This window comes from Danio rerio, chromosome 24, assembly GCF_052040795.2.
Source record: "Danio rerio strain M-AB ecotype USA chromosome 24, GRCz13ab, whole genome shotgun sequence".
NCBI classification, from domain to species: domain Eukaryota; kingdom Metazoa; phylum Chordata; class Actinopteri; order Cypriniformes; family Danionidae; genus Danio; species Danio rerio.
Genome location: NC_141044.1, coordinates 35002695 through 35017500, shown reverse-complemented (window position 1 = coordinate 35017500; position 14806 = coordinate 35002695). Strand labels below are relative to the sequence as shown.

The window sequence follows — 14806 nt, the reverse complement described above, 5'->3', positions numbered from 1 at the left end:
ATGCATCAACACCGTAGCATATGCATGCGTTTGATGCAGAAGTATAAATCAGCCTTTAAGCCTGGTTAATGCCTCTGCAGAGGGATCGGCGTGACCCACGGCGCATGCCTTGCGTGTTGCCATGCACTTATATTTCTGCACACTGCTTTATGTTCCTCTGCAATAACACTTCCGAAACACTAGAGGGCAGTGAGTTGTTTATGTTCCTCTGTGTCGAGTTTCTTCGCTGGTGTTTTGTTTTTTCTGAATGCTTCCTTAATGTACAAGTGGCTCAAACTCGCTCATTTTGAGACAGGAACCGGTAGACCTGCAACAACTTTATGAGGTAAACACAAAACAAAACTTTCCATCTGGAGCTCCTTTATGGGACTCGACACTTGTAGACACTCGCTCCAACGGACTTGCGCGGCTCTCAGTCCCGCCCACACTCATCAGCGCTCGCAAGCTGACCAATCACAGAGCTTGCGATAAGCATCATTGCGTCCCTGTATAAGCTGCGATGTAGCATACGCTTGAGCTTGACGCAGAAGTATAAATCAGCCTTCAGTCAAGCTATTATCATAGTGTAGGATTTTTGCGACAGGATAGTTCAAACACACACTGCCATTTGACACTATTCTCTGCACCTACTGAGTCAGTGAAGGAATACAGACACACATCGCAAAATGCAGAGGGGAAACACAATTTTTCCCTATACGGCGTGTAGGATCAAATTCCATTAAAACTACACTCTTCCAGCAGTTCATTCTCGCATCCAATACCTCGTTTGTCACTAGGGCATGCAGGAAATATTTCTGAATTAAAGGGAAAGTGCAGAACTCCAGTTAAAGTCGACAAATTAAAAATGAAACACCCAAAATTATATGAAACTCTGGAGGAAATGTGGATAGCGTGATGAAGCAATGACATTAATCAATCTATTTGCTGTAACATGTAAAACAGGACCATGAAAGGAACATTCAAAAAGCAACTCATGTAAACACCTTAATTATATAATTGCCTCATTCAGATTAAGGCAAATCATTAGATTACTGACGTCCATGTAAACGTATTCAACTTTAATATAAAAACGTCTTCCTAATAAAAATCAGTGTAACCCATGTTTACTAAAAAGCAGGATTAACTATAATGCAATATTTAGTTTTAATGTAATCTGTACATCTTGCAGGTAAAAAAAAAAACACTTAGGGCCCAATCATACACTCGGCGCAATGTGGCGCAAGGCGTGGCGCAATAGTCTTTAGCTAGTTTCAGCTTGGCGCAAGAGTCGTTTTGAGGCGTTGCGCTACGCTGTTTAAATAGTAAATGCATTTGCGCTCAGATGTGCGCCCATAGGTGTTCTGGTCTAAAAAGGAAGGCGTTCTGAGGCGCACTGCTGGCGCGTCGCTATTTTGAGAAACTTAAATAGATTTTTCATTAGACCAAAACAAACCCGGTCTAAACTCCGGCGTAGAGTTGCGCCTCGCTTACACACTGCTTAATACGCACAAGAGAGCAATAGGCAAAAATCTTTACATGTGAAAACATTTTAATATTAAAGATATATTTAGGATATAATAAGAATAGATATAGAATATAAATATAAAGGATTAAAATATTACAAAACATTATTTTCTAGCCTACATAAATATGAAAAATCACTGCTTTTATGTCTTCTTCATCTCGGGAGGCTTTTTCAGTTCATTCATAACAATTTGCTTTTGTATAATGTTATTATTATTAGCAGTATTATTCAATATATCCATATTTATATTTGTTTTATTAAAAACAAGCTTAGATTTGCCCACCCGTCAGGTTTTAGACCATATGGGGCACAGCATGTGTTTTAGGATATAACTCAGGTTTTTGAACACACTTCGTTATTGTTGTTCATTTATTCATTTGCTGGAAATTAGAACTGAATTTAGAAATTGTTTTGAAACAAATATTTCCGCTTAACAAACACAATTAATTATTTATAGGCTAATTGATGTCTGTGCGTAAAGGTTTTCCTATCCAAGAGCGAAAGTGAAAGTAGATCGATTATCTCTCATTCTCACGCAGTAGATGCTCTGTTTAACAGTTTTCTGTAAAAAAAAAAAACTGTTAACTGTTTGCTTGTGAAATGCTCAGTTTTTCCACTTAAACTTACTTTACGTCCTGTAAATAGCGAATGCAACGCAGCTGGCTCTTAAAGGGAATGGGAGATGAGACTCTAATTGGTTTATTCTCAAAACACACCTATAACTCATTAGGAAAATAAACTCAACCCTTTTAAAGCGGATTTTTCCGTCCGTAAATTAGCAAAAATGCGTTCTGACATGTCCTGAAAGCGTTTGCGCCCTGCGTTTTGTGCTCTGCGCATGGACCGTCAAAATAGAGCCCATAAAATGTAATGTAAACAGACCCAAAACAATGTATAATGTGATAAATGATAATCACATATTTACATTGCTAAAATAAACTACATTTAAAGTTAATATGCTCAAATGAAACAAAAGTTCTAAAAAGTACATAAAAACTAAAATAGTCAATTTATAATTTAATATTATACAGTAATATTGTGCATAAAAGACAAGATAAAAGGACATTCAAAATGGTAATAAGTACTCTAATAGCAAAATGAATAACATACTGTAAAAATATGATAAACTATACACAGAAAATAGGATCTCGTGTAATAAAATTGATGATTTTTTTATGGTCATGCTTTATTTGAAGGTAATTCTCACTAACAACAAACCATTAACTAAGACTTTTAACTTAAACTACTAATTAGGTGCTTATTAATAGTTAGTAAGGTAGTTGGGTTTAGGTGTTGAGTAGGATTAGAGGTGCAGAATAAGATCATACTTTATAAGCACTAAACAGCCAATATCTTATAATAGGCAGGTAATAAGCCAGAAGTTAATAGACTGATATCTAAACTTAAGTGTTACCATGATTATTATTGCACAGAAGATTAGGGATGGGGAAAATGACTGTAAATATATTTAAAACATGATTGTGTTTGGTGGGTGTTTCTTGGTTTACCTCAAAAGACCTTTTGCACTACACTTTGCTGAGCACTTCATCTTCACTGGCCGATCTTCACTCATGTGGCTGAAATGTGACGGTAACATTGATCCAAATACTGAGTCACTGCCTCAGTTTATGGATCAGCAGATCATATAGAGCAAATCAAATGCTTAATTAAAACCAGCATGAAAGCCCATATGAAGGCTGTTTCTTTCACTTTTCCTGTTCAAATTAACAATGCTTAAAGGGACAGTTCAGCCAAAACTATTAATTTATTCACTATTTAATCAAATGGTTTCCTTTTTTTGTGGAGTTTGTTTATGCGGAGTTGGAGTTTTATGGTGTTTATTCTGTTAAATACAAAAGAAGATATTTTTAAGGTTTCTATTTAGAAATGAAAAGCATCATGTGAGAAACGAGTAATGGAAATGCCAAAACGAAAAAAATACAATTATTTATGCTCGTTTGAGGTGGTTCTGGACTTTTGTGAAAGGGGTTTCATGCGAATAATAATAAATGGACACACAATTGCCAAATGAACTCTGACGTAGCAAACATTACACGTAGGTGACAAATCAGTCGCCATTATGCTGGCCTTGTTACTCTAGGTTACCAATACTACAGTCACCAGCTCTAATAACTTGATGGAAACACCTACAGTAATTTGCATTTGTGACTTTTTTTTTTACCTTTTCTTTTTCTGAGAACTTTAGAAAGTTTTGCTTCACATTATGAAAACAGCTACTGATTGAATTAATTTGTTCAAATGACTGATTAATAAGGAAGTAAAGCAATTGACTACAATTCACTAGATTCATTCAAAACAGATTCATTCAGCAATGAAACTTTGAGATGAGTAAATGTTCAGCTTTTGTTTGGAACAATAGCATCATTGGCAAAACCTTGTCTTAAATGAAACTCCCACTATATGTTAACTTTTAAAACTCATTTGAATATCCTTCATGCAGTAAAGGTTATAAAAGTGGATTTAAAGGGGATGGTTCACCTAAAATAATAAAAAATTATGTCATTATTTTTTCACCCTTTACTTTTTCGGAAACCAATCATTTGTTTACTCAACTATGGAAATCAATATTTACAGATTTTTTTCAAAATATTTTCAGTTCAACAGAAGAAAGAAACTCAATGTTTGGAAACAACTGACCGTGAGAAAAAAATTAGTGAATTAATATTTTGGGGTGAACTATCCCTTAAAAAAAGGTTTGATTGATAATGTCATGCATATTCTTAAAAAATACCACAATATCTTATACATTAAAAGCATAGTTATTAAAAAAGTGAACATTTACCATTTACCCTAAAGCTGATACAAATCCTTATGATTTTATTTTTTTATGTTGAGTACAAAGAAGATAGGCTGAAGAATGCTTGAAACTGTCTGGTAGCCATTGATGTTTACTGGGAAAAACAAATATGAAAGTAAATGGCTACCAGTTTCCAACATTCATCAAAATACATATTTGTGTTGAACAGAAAATAAGAAGCTGAAACAAGTAGATGGTGAGTAAACAATGGTGAAACTATTTTTCAGGGGTGAAGGCTAACTTCAAACATTGCATAACCTTATTAACTGAACTGCGTTCGCAATAAATGGTCTGATTTAAGGTGACTTTAGCAGCTTAGCAAGCACATTTTGGTGGAGAATTTTAAAAATATCTCCTAGTCAATGGAAAACGGACTTGTTTGATGTTTAAGTAAGCCGTTCATTTGCATCTCATTTGTCTCTGGAAAGAAAAGCTGAACTGAACTCTCATCAGATCTCCATAGCCACCCCGCTGCTCTGTTTTCACATCACATTCGCCTTTAAGTATAAAATCACTGGTCTGTGACATTTTATCAGATTTTCTTGTCTTTTTCAGTCTTGAGATGGACTCGTTTTGCGTACATATCTGTGAACTGCTCCCTAACAGAGACTGAGGAAAAACGTATTTCTTTTGCAAGCGCGTGCATGTGACACAAACAAAAGATTCTGGGTTATTCAATGAGAGGACTTACATTACAGGCTGCACCGAGACACTGAGTTTAAAGTGAGACAGAGGAGAACAATTAGCATTCAAGACTTCATGTAGTTCACTAAAGGTGCGGGAACTTTCCTATCCTTTGCAAGAGAACAGGAAAGACGCCCTCTTGTGGACACGAACGGTAGTGAAAAGCCAAATGTAAACAACATGATATGACGATTTTTATAATGTAAATACACAAGCGACAATATTAACACATGAGCGAAAAATATTTCATAATATATTAATAAATACGTGATTAGGATGTAGAAAAACAATGCCAAAGTGTAATTTATAATGAATGTATATGCATATTTATATATTTATAATCAGCATAATCAATGACTCTAACAATTAAATGATGATGATAATACAAAATAATTACTTTTTATATGTATATTTTATAAATTATGTAAATACTTTATAAAATGTGTTATAAACGAAATTTAAGTATGCATTTGGTTTAATGCAATGTAGCAATTTAATAAATATACACTGTAGTTGCTTATTGCTAGAAAAATGTATTACGTAAATGTATCATTTAATAATATATAATATAATCGATCTGTAAATACATTTGGATACCTATAGTTGCTGCTGTTGGCATTTTTAAAAAATATATACCTATTGTAGTACAGTACCTGTTATTTACTGGAGTTTGGTGTTGGGTTTCTGATGTAGGATTCCGTGACGTTTTTCTCCGTGGGCTCTCCGCTGAGAGAGCGGAGCGGAGCGCGCATGCGCAGAAGGGAGAGGTATGGTTGAAAACTCGCAGTCCATCGCGCCGAGCAGAAGAGGAGCAGCACAACTAAATGTGACTTATCAGAGCATCATCATCATCACATCTGCGCCTCCGGGAGACAAAGAGACGAGACGAACTGTAAAGGAGCAAACAACGCGATCCCAGCCTCCCGGAGTGATATGATATCACAATTAATATTATATCTCTCGACGTGACGACTGTTTGTCTGCCTCAAATGTTTCCAACCCACTGAGACCGGGGGGATTTATTCCTTCTTTTGTTCTTTGCTTTTTTTATTGACTATAAATAAAAGCAGCCAAAACGAATAAATACGGGTCATTATGGTTTTGTTAACACTGCATAACAGAAGAGGCTTGAATTGCTTGTGCGCGCAGTTCTTGCTGTGGATATTATGTGCGGTGGACGGAGAGGAGCAGCAATTCAGTGTGGAGGTAAGAGAGATCCACAGACGAGATGATGCTGATGTCCTTCACGTCTACTGTATATTGGCCACATAAACATTGAGCCATTTTGCATGGGCACTTCCTCTAATGTGAGTGTTTGCACGTCTAATCTCAATCTAAATGCACATATTCAAAGTTTATCAAATGTAAACAATACTACAGTATGCAGCAGGAATGGCTTGCGTTGCTAATTCTAAGACTTGTTGGCAAATGTTTACACAAAACCGAAAATCCCAGCAGCTTAATTTGAGCAAATAAAGTCAACGTTAATGCATATAACAAGGCTATTTGGTTGCTTCGTAAATAAAAAGCAGCACTGCACTTACAGTATGTTGTGAAGGAAACACCTTTGGTAGGTATTATCACTATAGTAATCTGCTACATAAGGACTTTTTCATTGTTGGTGCTTCTTTAGTTTGTTTGGTCAGCAGGAGAGTAAGGTTTTACTCCATTCTCAATCCATGATTATGGTACAAAAGCTTGCATTTTCTCTTTTCATGCTGTACACAAATACATGCACACATATTGAGGTTTGCTCTATTGGCAACATCTGATTCACGAAAGGGCGGAATAAATCAACTGGACATGACTTGATATCCGGCCAGTAACCGAAGAAGTCAACCTGTCATTACAGCCTAAATATTGTAATGGTAAACATGCTGTTACTGTTCAGCTTTTCATTTTTATTAGAAGCGAAGCAGCAAAGCTTTCGCCTTCCAAACTTGCCAACATTATAAAAGTCTGCAGTGAATTTACAGTCGGTCAGAAGTTATGCTCAAATGAGACAGCTGTTTGTGTTGTTTGGAATAGTGAGCAAAGTTTTTGTCCTCCTCAGCTTATAATGACTTAAGCGCTGGACGGTGTTGCAGAGGCAGACCGCCTGTTTATGAGCTTGACAGTTGTGTCAGATGCCCTTTATGTTTTTAGTGGAGCCTAAAATTTGTGGCAAAGCAAACAATAGCCTGAGACGCCTTAAATTTTCATCCTGACAACTGTTATTCTTTGTGTCTCTCGGAAGACTGCTATTTCGAAGTCTGAGATTAGAGGCTCTTTCTGGACAGCAGCAATTCTGTTACATTTTACGGTACCATGTACTTTAAAAGTCACCATGTGTTTATACATCTCATCATATGAATAAGCATTGTGTGATAACGCGATAAAAAGCGAAGTGGATATCAGATTGTATAATTCAAATCAACTTGATGCAAACTTCACTGGATTGTCTTGTTTCTTCTCATAAATAAAGGTTCTTTATTGTAAAGTATGTTTCAAAGAAGAACATCTAACATCAGTTGTACTTTTCCATCACTTCAACGCTCTTAAAAATAAAGGTTCTTTAAACTACAGTTCTATGAAGAACCTTTAACATAAATGGAACCTGGAAGATTTTGGTAACACTTTATTTTGATGGTCCATTTGAGTATTAGTAGACTGTCTGACCAGACATTTAACTGACTATTAGAAACTTTGCAAGTACATGTCAACTTACACTAACCCCAACCTAACAGTCTACTCATATTCTAATGAAAATTAGTTGGCATGTAGATACAATGCAACTAAAATTCAAAATACAAACCATCAAAATAAAGTGTGACCAAAGTTTTTTATGGTACCAAAAACTAGGGCTGCACAATATATCGTTTCAGGATCCATATCGCAATGTGTGCATCCGCAATAGTCACTTCACAGGATCTGCAGTGTTGAATTGGGATTATATTTGACTATATATATATATATATATATATATATATATTTATATATATATATATATATATATATATATATATATATATATATATATATATATATATATATAGCCATAGGAGTTTTTTTTACCATAATGGAGCAAATGTCATGTTTTTAAGACCTGAGCACATCAGGGTAGTTTAAACCATTCAGGCGGAAGCAATTGTACCATTTGAAACTATAATAAAAATATTTTATTTAATTATTCATGCAGTGACGATGCTATGTAGTACTATAATATATTGGATTGTTCAATTTCTGTACCGGAATTTTTACCAAATAGAGCTATTTAAGTCATCTAGTGAAATTGCATTCATATCACAGCAAAACAAAACATCGCAATGTCAAATTTTCCAATATAATGCAGCCCTACCAAAACACTTAATACATATAGACAGAAAGGCCTTATTTGGAACTTTAATAAACAGAAAATTAAGTAATTGCCACAAACCTACATTGTATAGAATGATTTATGCACCAGAAATATATTTTATTTGGTAGACGTTCATCATAGAACCATATTGTCCAAAAAGAAACATGAAGACACCAAAATGATTCTTGGCATTGTTTAAGAAATCCTACAAAACACCATTTTGATCCTTTTGTAAAGTGCAAAAGTTTAATGAATGCTAAATGTTCTTCATACAATCATAGATGCCAAAGAATCTTTTGTTTTAAATACAATAGTTCTTCAGAAATAACCTAAAACACCTACTGTATTGACTATTTGTGTGTTGGAAAGGTAGCATGAATGTTAAATGTTCTTTAGAGAACCATACATGTCAACTAAACACCAAATAAAAATGGTTATTCTATGGCACTGCTTTAGAAATATCTCTGAAAACCTTTGTGAAATACGTAGGTACCTAAAATTTACAATTCTGTATTAATTTACTCACCAAAACCTGTGACAAAAAAGAAGAACGTGTTTTTTCCCTTTGTCTTCTTAATGAAAGCCAATGAGGTCCAAAAATTATTCTTCAGAACATCTTTTATTTTTTTGCAAAGTCAAAAATGTTTGGTGTGTAAACAATCACAGAACTTTCATTTCTAGGCAAAATGTCCATTTGTATAAATGAAACATTTAATCTGACTGGGTAAAAGAGTACAGAGGAGACAGACAGAATGCATTTTCCACTTGTCTGATGTTATAAATGGACATCGATGTAAAAACATTGAAGTTTATTGGCGCGGTTTGGCTTAAATGGTCTGCTGGTGTGGCACTGTCAGAGGTTTATATTGGTTGCTTCCCATATGCATAGACAGTGTATTTTTTACTGCAAAACTTGCTTAACTGAAACCCGTGGCAAATTCTGAATGTGAAAAAAACTATTAAAAATTATTTTAAACAGGTTTAAATTACAAGTACACAAGCCATCTACTCATAAATGACCTCAACATTATAATACCTTGGTAATACCCATGTCATTATGCAAATTTGTGTCCACATAAATCATATAAACAAGCATAGACAAACACACACACAGATACAGGTTGGTGTTTGTGATTTATGAAGTCTCGTAGGCGTACAGTATTTTATACTGTAAAACCTGCTTATTATTTGGCTTTTCCCTACGCTTAATCCAACCCTTACTGAAACCTGTTGTTTTCATAAACCACCTCAACATTGTAAAATCTATGTCATACCCTTTTTATTATGCAAATAATCCTCATAAATCACATAAGCATACACACAGAGTGGTTTTTTGTGATTTTTAGGTATCTTCATAAACATTATGCATTTTAATACTGCAAAACCCACTTTTTATTTGGCCTTACCCTAACCCTAAACCCAACCCTCACTAAAACCTGGCAAATTTTGAAAATGACAAACCTGTTAATTATGATTTTAAACTGTTTTAAATTACGATCGTCCCCATAAACCACCTTAACATTGAAATACCCAGGTCATACCCATGTCAGTATGCAAATATACTATTATGTATTTATTACGTACTATTACATTTATGTATAAATTTGTTTGTCCTCATAAATCACATAAACAAGCATACACACTGAGGTAGGTTTTTGTGATTTATGAAGTCTCTCCATATGCGTAAAGTTTTTTATACTGTAAAACCTGCTTATTATATGGCCTTACCCTACCCTTAACCCTAAATTCAACCCTCACTGAAAACTGTGGAAATGCATATGAAAAAAAACCTTGTTAAATTACGATTATCCCTATAAACCACCTCAACATTGTTATACCCAGGCCATATTCATGTCATTATGCAAATTTATGTCCACATAAATCACATAAACAAGCACACACTCACGCAGGTTGTTTTTTTATTTATTTATGAAGTCTCTGTAGGTGTAAAGTATTTTATGCTTTAAAACCTGCTTGTTATATGGCCTTACCCTACACCCAGGGCCGGCGCGTCCATAGAGGCCACCTATATATAGGTGTATCCGCGCAGTTAGGTGTTTCCTCAGTTAGATCCGCGAATAGTGCGCTGGAAAAGAGGTCCGCGACACTTCACTTCACTTTCATAACCGGTCACTTTCGTTTTCACATTGTGGTTGAGGGCGGCATGAACGTCCTCTGCCTAGAGCGGCAGCTCAGCTTGCTCCGGCCCTGCCTACACCCAACCCTAAACCCTACCCTCACTGAAACCTGTGGCAAATTTTGAATATGAAACCCATTAAGTATGATTTTAAACAGATTTAAATTAATATTGTCCTCGTAAACCTGTTAATTATGATTTTAAATCATTTTAAATTATGATTGTCCTCATAAACCCGTTAAGTACGACTTTAAACCGCTTTAAATTACAGTTGTAGTCATAAACCACCTCAACACTGTAATACTTAGGTCATACCCATGTCATCATGCAAATTTGTGTCCTCATAAATCACATAGTTTTTTTTTTTGTGATTTGAGGTATCTCCATAGACGTAATGTATTTTATACTGCAAAATCCACATATTATATGGCCTTACTCCACTCCTAACCCTAAACCCAATCCTCACTGAAACCTGTGGCAAATTTTGAATATGAAAACAACCCATCAAGTATGATTTTAAACCAATTAAATTACCATTGTCCACCAATATTGTAATACCTAGGTCAAACCCATATCATTGTGCAAATTTGTGTCCTCATAAATCACAAGAACTCAAACACACAGAAGTTCAGTAGCTTCCAGAAGGATGACGGTTTGTATCTTTCTGAATGACGGATCTGTGCGTTAACCGGAGTTTAACCTAAATCTGTCGAGCGATTTGATGCCAGAGCACTGGCCGGCTGACATTTTGACCCTCTCTGTAGGACTGAGGTCAGGAACCGATTGGTCACTAGGCCACAGAATCACTTCAATTCCCTCCTGTCTGCTTTCCACATGATTAACGCCGTTTTAGCAGACGCATTAACTGGCTTTATTGTGTTATGGTTCAATATCTATTCAAACGTACAAATGTACACACACACACACTCATAGTACAGTAGACAAGGTCTTTTTCTCTTTCGTTCACTCGCTTGCTTTTTGTCTCCGAATGCGTGCGTGTGTGTTTTGGAGAGAGACATTATTAATAGTGTGTGACAGACAGACAAAAGAGGGATTTAACTGGTGCGCGGCGAAGGCGGTGAGGTGTGTTATAAAAGAAACCATTGACAAACTATTTGGTCTTTTAGAAAGCCAAATTATTAAGAGCTGACAATGGACGTGTAATCTTTTCTTGGCAGATCTTGCGCTTTCCATATGCACTGCTCTCCGGAGGTCTTTCAGTTGAAGAATAGCCCCCCAGAACCAGGCGAGAGGAGCTATCTCCTGGGGGTACAACTGATTTATTTTTTAATTAAAAAGTAAGATTTATTAAGTGGGGAAAGGAAAAAAAAGTTGTATTAATATAAATCTTTCGGATTATGCAGGCGTTATTTCCTGCATTGTATAGATTTAAGTCGTCACGTCATACAGAAAACGCACGCAGCGAGCTGTAAAATAGCGGCAGAGCTGTCATTTGTCAAAAAGCGCCACAGTGAACAGATAAAGCTCTGTCACACCTCTCCAACAAAGGCGTATTCTCTGCAGAATGACATGTTTGGATGATGTTTGTCATTTCGTATAACATGATGTGTGTGTGTGAAAAGGAGTCAAGCAGAGTTCAGCCTCCATTTTTCTATTGCTGTTTTTTTTATTTTGCTAATTTTTTTGTCAAAGCGAGAGCCAACTTTATTTCTGGCGCCTTAGTGATTCACCTTAAAATCCACATGCTGGATGTATGAGGCTGGTGATAGCTAGAAAAAAGAAAAAGTTTGCAGTGTTTGTTCAGATTTTAATGATGATCAGAATATGTTTCATGCATCTGCTCTAAATCAGGGTGCCCAAACTTTTACAATTGTAACCACAGGGAGTGACACTGACAACAGAAGGTAGGATCCATATGCAGGTTTAATCGTAGTCAGGCAAGCAATGGTCAATACAGGTGTAAACAGGTATATTGAGACAGTCCAGAATCGTAGTCATATAACAGGCGGGAGGTCGTAAGGCAGGCGGCAGACTAAGACAACACAAGGCTAAGGTCAATAAACAAGATAACAAGACAAGGAGAACGCGTTGTAGTGTTACTAGTACAGTTAACAAGACTCGGCAAACTGAATGAGTGTGTGTGCTGCTTAAATAGTGTGTTATCAGTCTTTGACAATCCTCAGGTGGTGCGAGTGCAATCAGTCTAAATGAGGAAGCAGGTGTGTGGGCGAAGAGCATGTATGAAGTTGAAGTCCATTTACAAACACATTTGTAGTTCTGTGAGTGAGAATGTTTTCCAGCGACCTCTGGTGGTTAGAGATCGCTGGTGAATGTGACAACAATATTGTTGCCATGGTAATTTTAATTTATTAAGACTTACAAATAAATAGAAAAAATACTTTAATCTTATTAATAATAAAATAAATATATTTTTACATCATATAATTACCTATTTATTGATTTGCTTGTCGATGTCTTGTGCATTGTCCGGTATTGTAACGACTGGGGGGGAGTGACACTCACAACAGAAGGTAAGATCCAATATGCTGGTTTATTCAATGTTGTCAAGCAAGCAGTGGTCAAATCAGGTGTTAACAGGTATATGCAGGCAGTCCAGAATCGTAGTCGTATAAACAGGCAACAGGTCAAAAGGCAGGCAGCTAAACAGGAGAACAGTGAATACAAGGCTAGGGTCTAACTCTGAGAAGACAGGGAAATGCGTTGTAATGTCACTTGAAAGCAAACAAGACTCGGCAAACTGGAAGCGTGAATGTGTGGCTTATGTATGGTGTGATATCAGTCTGTGACAAGGTTCAGCTGGTGATTGCAATCAGGATAGATGGATGACCAGGCGTGCGTGTTGGGAAGAAGTGCATGTATGAATATGTAGTCTTGGGAAATGCGGAAGTGAAGTTCAAGTATAGTGAAAACCAGCGATCTCCGGAGAACGATCGCTCGTTAGCGTAACAGGTATCTTCGCGTAACAGTATTTACATTTTTTACAAATCTGATTTATGCACAACATTTAATTCAAACATTTAATTTCAGTTTACTTTTTTTGCAACAATAAAACAAACAAAGGTTTACTTTAAATTAGAAATAACGATATGTTAAAAGCATTTGCCCCAACCTTCTCTGTCTCTTTGGCGGGCCAAATTAAAGGTTACCATGGGCCAACTTTGGCCCACAGGCCCTAGTTTGGGCATCTCTGCTCTAAATGGACTAGATATGGGGATGGTTTAGAGCTTGTCATTTCAAATTTAATGCAACCTTTTTATTTGTTCGTTTTATTGTTAAAAAAGCTAACTGAGATGAATTGTTTTAAATTACAGCATTTAAATTAGTTTAAAATCTGCATGCTGTCAGAGGACAATGCAGAGACTGTGGTGAGCAAATCATGGCAAAGGCAGATTCTGCTTAACGAGTGTATTCAGCGCTGAACTCCACTGTGTAATAAATGTCATTGTCTTTGTTTTTATTTCAATAAGTTATAATTAAAAAGGTTATACTGCATTAGTTAATACAATTTAAAGTGATGTTTATTTTTAAATATATTATGAAATTACCCATGGCAACTTTAATGTAATTTGGTATATTTAACTTCGGCCCACGGCTCTCAGTGATAACTGATTTTTGACCCTTCATACGAAAAAGTTTGGGCACCACGATATAAATGGACAGTTTGAACTAATTCAGGTGGATAAACTAAACTAACTGTACCCATAATCACCTGTTAAATATCTTTGCAGAAAATAAAAAAAAAAATCCTTAATTTCACCAATCCAAGGGATAGTTCATTCCTAAAAAATCATACTTTATTTACGCTCAATCAGTTCTAAACCTGCTTGAGTTTCTCTTTTGTTTGTTAAACATGAATTAATATATTTTTGAACAATGTTAAAAACCAGTAACCCCTGACATACAGTTGAAGTCAGAATTATTAGCCCCCCTGTTTATTTTTCCCCATTTTCTATTTAACGGAGAGAAGATAACTGAAGATAATAACTGATTTATTTTATCTTTGCCATGATGACAGTAAACAATATTTGACTAGATATTTTTCAAGACACTTTTATACAGCTTGAAGTGACATTTAAAGGCTTAACTAGGTTAATTAGCTCAACTAGGCAGGTTAGGGTAATTGGGCAAGTTATTGTATAACGATGGTTTGTTCTGTAGACTGTCAGAAAAAAATGATCTTAAAGGGGCTAATAATTTTTTTTCCTTAAAATGGTGTTTAAAAAATTAAAACTGCTTTTAATCTAGCCGAAATAAATCAAATAAGACTTTCTTCAGAAGAAAAAATATTAGCAGACATACTGTGAAAATTTCCTTGCACTGTTAAACATCATGTGGGAAATATTT

At 35.6% G+C, this 14806-nt stretch overlaps 1 protein-coding gene and 2 long non-coding RNA genes across 4 annotated transcripts in view; 1 reads left to right on the top strand and 2 right to left on the bottom strand.

Annotated features, from left to right (window-relative positions):
- Window positions 1-6178, bottom strand: part of LOC141380746 (uncharacterized) — a 113760-nt gene extending 107582 nt beyond the window's left edge. The window contains exon 1 of the long non-coding RNA XR_015525238.1: window positions 5660-6178. This is a non-coding gene — a long non-coding RNA (uncharacterized LOC141380746). The remainder of the gene's footprint in view (window positions 1-5659) is intronic.
- Window positions 1-14806, bottom strand: part of LOC147838080 (uncharacterized) — a 982747-nt gene that overhangs the window by 352802 nt on the left and 615139 nt on the right. The gene's annotated exons all lie outside the window — the stretch shown is intronic.
- mmp16a (matrix metallopeptidase 16a (membrane-inserted)) overlaps window positions 5763-14806 on the top strand; it is a 106945-nt gene continuing 97901 nt past the window's right edge. For both annotated transcript variants that reach the window (XM_087308786.1, NM_001440706.1), the window contains 1 exon segment: window positions 5763-6212. In XM_087308786.1, coding sequence (XP_087164912.1) covers window positions 6102-6212 — 111 coding nt within the window. In that variant the 5' untranslated portion in view covers window positions 5763-6101.